Below are 11486 nucleotides of genomic sequence, written 5' to 3'. Positions count from 1 at the left end.
GCCTCCCTGGACGGTGGGCACCGTGTGAGCAGGAGCGCTCACTGCAGGGCTCAGGGTCCGGGACGCACTCCCCGAGGATCCCCGGGGCAGCGGGACAGCTCCGCGGCCGCCTGCGGACAGGGGCCGCCCAGGTGCGTGGGACCCCAACGTCACAAACCGCTGGAGCGGCGGCGCGCAGGCGCAGAGCGGAGCGGGGCAGGGCGGCCCGCGCAGGCGCAGAGCGGAGCGGGGCACGGCGGCTGCGCAGGCGCACCTCGGCCGCGCGCTCCACTCGCCGGCGGGGGCCGCGGGCGCGCGCTATGGAGCGGCGGCTGGCCGAGTTCCGGGAGGCTCGCAAGCGGGCCGGCGTGGCGGACCAGCCCGGCGCGGCAGGGCAGGCGGGAGCAGCTGCGACGCCACAGGCCGCCCCGGGCTGGCTGGGACGGCTCCAGGGGTGGAAGCCGAGGCCGCCCAGCCCCGCGCAGGTGAGAGAGTGCGAGGCCTCGGCCCGGACGGGACCTCGGGGCTGGACCAGGCCTCCTCGGAAACTCCGCCGAGGCCACGCCCACCCGGGCGATGCCCCGCCCTCCGCCCAGCAGCCCTCCCCTTCCACGAAGCCACGCCCACCCAAGCCACGACCCGGATGGTGGCTACTCCGGGTGCTTGGGAGCCACCCCTCTCCTTTCCGGCCACACGTGGTCAGCGCGGACAGGTGGCTTTGGCCATTTCTTCCTAGCCCGCATCCCACGCAGCTCCTGAGTCCGGGCTGGAAGCCTGGGTCCGGGGACCCGGACCTCTGCATTTGAAATTTAATAGCTATTTTCCGCCTTGACGTCTTAACTGTAACCGAACTCAGGGTTGTTTGCAGGCCACTCAGAAAGGCTGGTGACTGCAGGACAAGTCGTTGGGGCAAGGAAGGAGATTGATATGGAAAGCTGGCAAATCGAAGAAGATGGGAGACGATCACATACAAAGACCATCGTAGGAAATCCACACTTTAATAGCAAAGGGCTTTTATAGGGAAGGGAAGGCGCCCAGTGGGCAAGAAGGCTCTTCGTCCTCACCCAGAGCCTTCTCTGCTAAAATAGTATTGAAATAACTCCCAGGTCAGTTCCTACAATTTTGTACATAAACACATTATTTCCCTGTACGATAAACATTAAAAGCTTCTTTGCTGGGCATGGTGGTACACACCTGTAATCCCGATACTTGGGAAACTGAGACGGGAAGATCACAGGGTCAGGGGTAGCTTTAGCAACTTACTGAGACTCTTTAAAAAATAAGATAAATACATAGGGTTGGGGATGTAACTCAGAGGTAGAGTGCCCCTAGGTTCCATCCCCAGTACCACCACAACAACAAAACATCTTTGGCCCATGTCTTGATGTCACCTGAAGACCAGCTGATGTCTGGATTCTAAATTTAGAGAAAAATTATTGATCAGTAAGTTTGTCCACTCATTCATTTTTTTAGTTCCTCTTTCCAGGAACAGCTAGCTAACCTTGCATTAAGAAGCAAAAGCCATCTTTCCTGCCAGAACAAGGAGCTACCCTGGGGAGCTAGGGAAGCTGGGCGTGGTGTCTGCAGGTTTATAATCCCAGCATTCAGGAGGCGGAGACTGGAGGATTGGGATCCAGACAGCCTCAGCTACGTAGTGAGGCCCTTGGGGGTGGGGTGGGGTACTAACCCAGCAGACAGCTTCAGTCGGAGGAGTTGTCGACAGCCAAACTCACACTTGTGCAAGGTTGAGAACCTGTTGTTCAGCGGCTGACCTCCAAAATCAGGGACTTTGAAGTCAGTGAAGCTGGAGGGTTTGTTTAGGTTCTCCTCAGTCATACTGTAGCACTGGGAACCCTCTACAATCAAGCTGTGCCACAGTTCACTGCTAATAGCGGGCAGAGGTCTAATTGGCTACTGATCAAAACAGCAATAATTAAGGCTTTTACTCACGCCTGGGGCCCACGTAGCCAGCAGCCAAGACAGCCTGTACTTTCAGAAATGGGGTTTGAAGAGCTGCATCTGCCTTGCTTTTGGACTAGAGACACCTGTTCAGGTTCATTAATGGATTTTCAGGGCCCCCCTTAGTTTAACTCCTTGGGCAGTCTTTTATTGTGCAGAGAGGTTTCATTTGTATCTCTGCCTTCATTGAGTTTTTACTTGGCGAGTGAAGTCTCAAAGTGACATGAGTGTACGGCTGGGCTGTCTGTGTGGGAATACACTGGACACATCGTCCCTGAAGACAGGTCTGTGATGAGGTCTTTGTTCCTCGTAGCTAAAGCAAGAGCCAAAGTATCCCTTTAAAAGGCAGAATGTTCTGGGGTACTAGACCTTGCTCACTTTAAAATAATTTCCCTTAGATTCCCATACAACTGGCTTAAGGAACTTTGTCTTCTTAAGTCAGGAAGAATGTGCTGCCCCAGTTTAAATGGGTGTCGCTGTGTTTTGTAAGCCGCAGGCCCGCTCACTGGTGAGAGGAGCAGGAGGGGCCCAGCAGGGCTCAGTACCCACCCCCTCCCTGCAGTTGATTGGAACCTACTGAGCTTTTATAATTGCTCAAGACTTTAGAATCCATTTCCCCCACGCTTCCCCCACCCCGCCATCAGAACACAATGTCTAGCCCACACAGTGAGCTTCTGAATGCCTGTCTCATTTCCAGAGGAACATGAGATCATCTGAGCGGGTCCCAGAGAAGCCGAGCCTGGATGCTACACCCAGTGAGGGCCTGGCCAGGGCTGTGGGGAGCCCGGCTCGGCCGGCCCGGTCCTGGTTCTGCTTTAATAGGGTCGTGGCCTGGGGCTTGTTTTCACTGATCCGTGGTCATTCCTGGGTTTGCTCTGGTGTAAAAACTCGCATTAAAATTCTTTCCCTAAGCTATAGTTCATCTCTGCCTAATAATTTTGATAGCACCCTGTCCTGCCAGAGATTTTCTTAGCCACCTTTTAAAATAATTGCTTCTTTTCAATAGTCATTGAATGGAAATATTCTCTTCTTTCCTCCCCCTCTCACCAAATTTAGCTTGGGGCAAAGCAGCCCCCCCATCCCAGAGTATGATATTTAATTCCCCGATGAGCGTCTACCGCATTAGGAGGAAGTTGCCTGGGACTCTTTTGTAATCCCACAGAAGCTTCCTGCCCCTCTCTCCAGCTACATGTGATGTAGCCCAGGTCCCCCGCAGGAGCCAGGTCCTGTTTGTCCCCAGTACCTGGCCTCCAGCCTCTGCTCAGAGGCGGCCTCCTGTGGAGCCTGGCTGGGCACTGGCGGGCATTCCCCGCAGCTCTGGGCCTCACCCTTAAACGCCCCTGTGCTTCACCACCACTCACTCAGCACGATCCTGGCACGTTCCCGTACACTTCACTTCTGTCCTAAATCCTGGGAGACCATGTGGCCGGGACCAGTGAAGAGCTGCCCTCGTACGTAGAGCGTGCATGTCAGTGCAGGGCGACAGAGAGGAGACAAAGCAAGCTGATAGATCTGTGAGGAAAATAGATCCACCAGGGCATCGCCCCTGGTGTGAGTGAGCTGGGGGTGCGAGCTTAAACCGGGTGAGCGCCTCCGTGGGACACCACCGGAGGAGCCACCCTTGCACAGGGCTGGGAGTGAGGGCTGGGCGCAGGCAGAGGAGCCCAGGTAGAAGCAGCGTGGTATTCGAGGAGCCTGCACGTGAAGTGGCGGCCACAGTGCTCTGTACAGGGGGAGAAGTCATCCCCACAAGGTCAAAGCTGAAGGGACATTTCTCTCTTTACTAGGTGTCCGTGGGGGCGCTGCTGCAGACCTGTAGGGCCTCTCCATTCAGCCTGTCCAGTCCAGTTCAAAAGATTGCAATTACCCTGTTGACACTAAAAGTGAAGTTCCAACAAAATGGAATTTCTGGCACCGTAGATGAGATGATTACTTTTTGTGGAGACCAGTGTTTGTGGTCCCCCATTAAATATTTATGTGAAGAAGAGGGGATGTACCCGAAATGGAGCTAATGATTCTGCTCTGTATGTAGAGCCTGGGGGCTGTTCTTGGCCCCCGTGACACTAAAGAACATGTCTGTGATGGGTATGAGCGGTCAAGGGACCCTTGTGACCTGCATAAAGAGAGGCACTCCAGTGCTGATAGTCAGTGCTCAAGGAGGTAGAGCCGGCTAGAAGCTGAGTGTGGTGGTGCACACCTGCAATCCCAGTGTTTGGGAGGCTGAGCCTGGAGGACCGTAGGTTCAAAGTCAGCTGTAGCAACTTAGGACCTCAGCAACTTAGTGAGGTCTTGTTTTAAAATAAAAGGTAGAAAGAGGCTGGGAGTATAGCTCAGAGGCAGAATGTCATAGGTTCAGTTCCCAGTACCAAGAAAGAAAACAACAAAGCCACCAGTTAGTGTCCCGAGTGCCTGGAGGCGCCCCTCTGATGGCCGGGTCTGGGGAACTCTGCTGACCTGGAAGGAAGGCGAGGACGTGGGAAGGAGGAGGAACCAGAGGCAGTCCCAGAACGTCTTTGGGTAATAAAGCGAGCTGAGGGGGGGGTAGAGGGATCACTTACGGAGTCAGCGATGATGCGTTGCCTTGTGTAGGCAATTTGGGGCGGTTTTCAAGCTGCAAATTGTAACCCGTTAGTGTACGGTGAAATCAGTAGAGATACAGCCCTGCGGCTGTAGCATGGGGATGCATGTATTGCCACAGTCCCCTGGCTTTAGATGTCTTGGAAAGGTGCCGAGGAGTGTGCTGGACACGTGTTGGTTCCTTCCCGTTCTTCGCTGCACCGATTTACAGTCCCACCTTGTCGCCTATTAAACTTGCTTAGGGCAGGTCAGCGCTGACTTGTGGAGCTGCCTCTGTTGTGGATCTGTATACTGTGTTGCAGTATAAAGTGTATTTCTTATTGGACCCAAAAACGTCTGGAAAATAGTGGACTGGAGACACCCACACACCTGTGTCTCCATTAGCATTCAGCCCCAGCCTGTGTCCTGGCTGGGCTGGAGTAGGTGGAAGGCTTGTCTTCAGGCCCAGTGCTTTGCTTTTAACCTATAGGCAGTAGGAAATTGTTGAAGGTTTGTAGGTAGATGGGTAATGGGTAATTAAGAAAAATTATTTACTCAAAAAATTTAGTACATCCAAAATTAATTCAATCACAGCACACTCCTTTAGATCTCTCGGAAAGGTGCCGAGGAGTGTGCTGGGCACATGGTGGTTCCATCCCGGTCTTCCCTGCACTGATTTACAATCCCACCGACAGCGTGTGAGCACACCTTCCCCACATCCTCATCAGCACCTACTAGTGTTTATATTCTCAGTGATTGCAATTTTAACTGGAGTTAATCAAATCTCGGTAGAATTGAGATTTGTATTCCCCTGGTTGCTAAAGATGTTGAGTTTTTCAGTATTTGTTGGCCATTTCTTCTTTCGAGAAATGTGTTATTTTTACTGATTGAATTAATTTATTGACTGTGGCAATACATGCATCCCCATGTTACAGCCGCAGAGGCCATGATAGCCAAGTCATGGAACCAAGCTGTCAGGTGACTGGGTGAAGAAAATGTGGCGCTCACACACCACTGAGTTGGACTCAGCATAAAGAGCAAGATTCTATCATCTTCAGGGAAACAGGAGGACAGCGTGCGCCTGAGATCAGTCAGGCTGTGCTGAGGGCCACGTGTTGCCTCTCACATGCCGGCAGCTAGAGAGAAAAGGCAAAGGACCTGTGTAAATAGAAAAGGAGTGGGGGAGGACCAGGGAGGTCCAGGGGAGGAGCACAGAAAATCGTGCTCAAACTGTGACTCTCACTGCTACGTACAGTTCCAGTGCACTAATAAACATTGTCTTAAAATTTCACTTACATCGATAGCAGTTATGAGTAGGCTGGCTGGGGAGGGAATCTTGCTAGGAGGCCCTGCCGGGTGAGTGGTGAGGACCTGGGCCGGATGGTCATGACACGGAATGGTAGGCGGCCCGGTGATGGGTCATCATGGCGACTTTCTGACGTGGAAGAGGTTTCTGTCTCCTCTGGTGTAACTTCCATTTTACAGTTGTGCTGTTCATACTTTTATCATCTAATCAAATCAGCAAGCGCATGTTGACTGGCTGCACGGGAAGCCAGCGTCACCGCTGTGCACGGTCAATTACTGGGCAGTTCCTGTTTGGGGCATAAATGAGCTTTTGTTAGCAGCAGACTAAACTAATCTGAAAAATGACTTCCATGAATGGGCCTTCATCTGAACGCTCCTAGGATTTTATTGGGTCACGTCTCACGAAGTGCTGATCAGTCTTGATTCAGCCAAAGCAGTGATTGTTTTAGAGAGGAGGGCAAGGAAACAGAAACCAATGGGCCACAGCCTTCGCAAAGCAGCAAGAGCTGCCTGTGTAGATTAGCTTGGGTCCTCGGCTGCAGTACCTCCAGTCTCACTTTCCTTGTGTCTCCTAGGAAGCGGCTCAGCCCCGGAGCAGCACACCTCCGCCCCCGAGGACCGCAGCCATCCCTCTGCCTTCCCACGGGAGCCGGTCCTTTCTGACCAGCGTCACTTTCTTGAAGGTTCTTCTCTGGCTGGTCTTGCTGGGACTGTTTGTGGAACTGGAATTTGGCCTGGCCTACTTTGTTTTGTCGCTTTTCTATTGGATGTACGTGGGGACGAGAAGCCCTGAGGAGAGGAAGGAGGGAGAGAAGAGCGCCTACTCTGTCTTCAACCCGGGCTGTGAAGCCATCCAGGGCACCCTGACTGCTGAGCAGCTGGAGCGCGAGTTGCAGCTGAGACCCCCTCAGGGGAGATAGGACCAGCCCCGTGTCACGCAGCCAGCCCCAGACGGCCCTTGGTCGGGGACTAAGGCCAGCCTGCGTGTTGGCTGGGTGACGACCGCAGGGCATTCTCCTCTTTCCTATCTGCTGCCGTGGGCCGACCTTTGAACTTACCTTTGGTTCTGGTGAAGTTCTCTAAAAGACCTTCGCTATGGGGCTGATGCAGTGTGTAAGTTACGTACCCAAGAAAGGAGACCTGTCTGTCCCAGCATCTGACAGATGGACTCTGCACCAGAGGAGGCCTGGAGAGATCCTGTCGGGAAGTACCCAGCTGTTTGAAGGGAAGACTCTTGCACCAGGGCTGGGTATTACACGGGAATGTTTTCCAACTCCTTTGGTTTAGCGCTTTCCCCACAAAACAGTTTAAGTTGCAGGGGTTGTTTTTGTTCTGCTTCCTTCTCTAATTCTTGCTTTTCCATCTAGTAATGGTGTTGAAACAGAAAATGTCTTTAAAACACTTCCTTCTGAGAAACTGGTCTCCACTGTTGTTCCTCACCATGCTCCATCCTTCCGTCATGCGGTTCTACTTGATGGAAGAAGACAGCCCCACATGGCCGCCATGGGGGGCACTGCGTCCTCTGTGAGCGCCATGGGGGGGCACCACATCCCCTGTGAGCGCCATGGGGGGCACCACATCCCCTATGAGTGCCATGGGGGGGCCACTGCGTCCCCTGTGAGTATCATGGGGGAGGCCATGGAGTCCCCTGTGAGCAGCATGGGGGGGCACCGTGTCCCCTGTGAGTGCCATGGGGAAGGCCATGGAGTCCCTGTGAGGGCCATGGGGGGGCACCACATCCCCTGTGAGCGCCATGGGGGGCACCGCGTCCCCTGTGAGGACCATGGGGGGGCACCACATCCCCTGTGAGCGCCATGGGGGGCACCGCGTCCTCTGTGAGCGCCATGGGGGGCACCGCTTCCCTTGTGAGGACCATGGGGGGGCACCACATCCCCTGTGAGCACCATGGGGGGCACCGTGTCCCCTGTGAGGGCCATGGGGGGAGAGGCCATGGACATTGGAGAATTGATAAGGGCTGATGGTGACCGATTCATAACAAGACGTCTTGAGTGTGAGGATAGGAGACTGGGTGTGTGTGGCCTCCTGGCTGGGGCTCTGTCTCTTTCTAAGGGCTTTCAAGGAAGAAGTCCTTGGCCTGGGGCTGTGGTGAGAGCCCAATGGCCTGATGAACAGGCCAGATTCCAGGGCCCCTCCCCCTCCAGTTGAAACTGGGCAACATAAATACTCTTTCTATGAATCATATTAATCAGGAAGAGGACTCCTTAAACAATGATTTTGTCCAAACAGGATTTTAAGAAATTACTAATTCAAATTTTGGTAGTTTTCAATTTCAGAGTCCAGCTATTAATTTTTCTACTATGAGAGTAACTTTAATATTCATGATACACTGTTAAGCAACCAAGGGCTGTTAATTCTTCTTTCTCACCTGGTTTACTTATTAAAGCAAGTTTTTAGCCCAGTTTAAATTGAACTTTTGCTCATTGACTGCCAACACCCCACAAGCATTTTTTCATATGAGAAAAAAAGAAGCAGACATTTCGCCTTGTAGGGGCACCCTAGCTGGCGTGCGCTGGGGTCAGTGAAGCCAGCGGTAGCTGAGGTGGAACAGAGCGAGTTCTGGCGGTGGGGGCTGCAGAGGTGTGGGCCCACCGCTCACCTTGAGCCTGGGCAGCCCGTGTGTCCCGACCTTCTTGCCCTCTGTGTGGCTCTGGGACTGGGGACCCAGCCGTCTCTCCCCCAAGCCATGCCCTTGAGCAGAAGGGACCCAAGCTCACGGGGGAGTCTTTTTCTCCTGGCCTTCTGTCTGAGCTGGATGTGTAGTGTGCGGGAGACAGACGAGCCTCTGAAACACGTGGGTGTTCATTGTTTTTAAGGTATGATTTTGTGTTCTGGTTTATGGAGGCTTTCTCGAGTCCTCTGGGCCTTTATTTCAGCCTGTTTGTTTCTTCTTTCTCGCCCTCCCCATCCCCATTTACAGTTTGAGGGACTGAGCCCAAGGCCTCAGACATGCTAGCAAGGCTCTGTCACTGAGCTGCGCCCCTGTCCTTTTTTATTTTGAGATGGTGTTTCACCAATTTGCCTAGGTTGGCTTCTAAATTGTACAGGCTTTTCTGTTTCTTAAACACCTCATACAAGGGAGAAATCTCCCTAATTGATGATTTTTTATTTGTTTTGTGGAACTGGGGATTGAACCCAGGGGCATTGTACCTCGAAAATACACCCCCAGCCCTAAATTTAAAAATATATAATTCAAAATTTTTTCTAAAACACAATTCCTGTAACTCTGTTAGGTGAGTTTAACCCATGTAGTAATCCCGGTAAGGTAGAGACTGCTCTTAAGCATTCAGGAAGTTCACTTAGGAGGGGCCTGAATAGCTTTCCTTGAAAACGAGACTCTTTCTAACGTGATGCTTGGTGGCCTTGGTCCACCTTCCATGGACTTCTCCACACACAGCCTTCACCTCTCTCTGCCTGTCTCTTCCCAGAGGTCGCATGCAGTAAAGCTGCTCCCTTCTAGGAAGAGCGGAGCATGAGCCAATTTCATGCCTGGAAAGAAAGGACAGTGTGTCTTTGCTGTTCTTGTCAGACCATTAGGCTTTAGCGACAGGCTTGAATTTCCACTCAGGCCTGAACGTTAGCCCAGGCGTCGGTTGCGGGCTGCTCCGCTGTCGGCGAGAGGCCCACAAGGAAACTGGCTTTTGCTTTCGCTCATGGTCTCTGCTTGTGCGTTCGGTTCGTAGGCCTGTGGAGTGAGCCTCGCCCTGGGACTCCAGAGTGGCCGGGAGTGCTTCCCTGCCCTCCCTGCCTCGGGCCGGCCCCGCTTATTCCTGACTAAAAATGATTTGCTGCTAGTGGCTCTTAAATAAGGCGAGTCCAGTGAGAAGGGTCACGCACATCCAGGAAAGGACTTTGCCCCTAGTATTTCTCCTTATGCTAAGTGGGCCCGGGGCACCTGGAACGCTGTGTGACCACCTCCATGCAGGTGCACCTCCCTGTGCGGCAGGCTGAGCCGCCTCAACTGTGCCAGGGACCCCGCCAAGCCAGCCCTGGCCCACCAGAGCTGCCGGGTCAGGGCGGGCGTGAGTGTGCCTAGGTAGATGCGGTGACCTTTAATAGCTCTGCATTTTACCAAGGATGATTTAGGTAAATGTATCTAGAATGACATGTTGAGTACAAGAAGTTTTCCAGGTTTACCTCTTGATTGAACTCTGTTAGGAAAAAATCACAGCGTTATGCATTGGAAGAATAAAGTGACTCCTGAACTGTGCCATTCGCACAAGCATTTGTAGGTGCTGCGGGGGACCCTGGAAGGAGCCCTGCCATCTGTCTGTCCACCAGGGGGCAGCACAGAGCTGCTGCACACCTGGCCCCTTCTGACGCATGGTTCAGGTCTGTCTGACCCACCCTGCTGCTGTTCCAGGCCTTCTTTTTACTTTAAGATTCACAGAAGAAAGGGCTCATGGAGGTCCTGGGAAAGGCACAGAAAGCTACCAGCAGTGATTTATGTACATACTTTAAAATAGCACTCAGCTCTCCCAGCCATGGCGGGCCACATCTGAGCTCCTAGGGGGCTGGGGCTGGAGGAAAACTGGTCCCTAAAGCACAGGAAGTAAAATTTGAACGAAATGCTTTGGTGTCTGTGACACTTAAGTTTGCAACCCTGGAGCTCTGGGATAAAGATTTGGCTCTCATTCTCAACAGGGAAAGAAGACAGGTGAGGGAGCCACCTGTGAGGTGTTTTCCACGATGTGCTTATACCGTGTGTGTGTGTGTGTGTGTGTGTGTGTGTGTGTGTGTGTGTGCTGGGAGAGGGAGAAATCACTTTCCATTCTAAATTCTATAATTAGTTCCCCCTTTTCTACAGGGAATACTTTTTTGGGGGGGTACTGGGGATGGAACCCAGGGGCCTTCTACCTCTGGGCTACACTCTATTTTATATTTTTTATTTGGAAACAGGGCCTCTTAAGCCAGGGAGGCTGACTTCGAACCTGCGCGATCCTGCTGTCTCAGCCTCCCAAGTGAGATTACAAGCGTGCGCCACCACGTCCGGCCTACAGGGAATACTTTCTAATACCTCCAGTTGATGCCTGAAACCATGGCTTGTTTATGGAGTAAACACAGTAAGAGATTAACTAATAAACCAATAAAAAATTAAAATATATGCTGAAGTGATAATTATTTCAAACTCACAGATTGTTTATTTCTGGAATTCTCCACTTAATATTTCTGATTCTCTGTTGCCACACTAGTAGCTGAAACCGCAGAGGCAAAACTGCCACTGGGGGTGCCCCTGCTGTGTAGGGTTCTTTATAACCTGCTCTTTACCCTTAAGTCCTGGTGGATGTTTTGAAAAGCAGCCTATGGACCAGCCCCTGCAAAGGCATCTCCTGTAGTCCACATTAACACAGACTCTGAGCCCTCCCCAGGCCTGCATGACAGGGATTGAGCCTGTATTAATTAGGCAAAACAATAAAATCCTTTTCTCTGTCTCTAAGCTGTCAGCCAAGAGCTGCAGCCAGGTTTGACCTTGGTCAGCCAGAATTTGGCTATTATCCCAGCTAACACTGAATGTTAAAATACAGACCCCTACACTTAAAAAAAGAATTATATAAAGCCAGGCGTGTTGGCGCATGCTTGTAATCCCAGTACCTAGGAGGCTGAAACAGGAGGATCACGGGTTCACAGCCAGCTTCAGCTACTTAGTGAGGCCCTTCGCAACTTTGTGA

At 52.4% G+C, this 11486-nt stretch overlaps 1 protein-coding gene across 1 annotated transcript; it reads left to right on the top strand.

The window, feature by feature from the left end:
• Nucleotides 1-299: 299 nt before the first annotated feature.
• Nucleotides 300-6719, top strand: SAYSD1 (SAYSVFN motif domain containing 1; the record flags this gene model as incomplete). Its single annotated transcript, XM_080700261.1, has 2 exons — nt 300-464; nt 6375-6719. 2 exons carry the CDS (start codon nt 300-302, stop codon nt 6717-6719), a joined length of 510 nt encoding a protein of 169 aa, XP_080556387.1.
• Between the last annotated feature and the right edge of the window lie 4767 nt (nt 6720-11486).

This window comes from Muscardinus avellanarius (genome assembly GCF_963383645.1).
Source record: "Muscardinus avellanarius genome assembly, chromosome: 8".
Lineage (NCBI taxonomy): Eukaryota > Metazoa > Chordata > Mammalia > Rodentia > Gliridae > Muscardinus > Muscardinus avellanarius.
The sequence above is the reverse complement of the archived record's forward strand: the minus strand, read 5'-3'. Positions and strand labels throughout refer to the sequence as shown.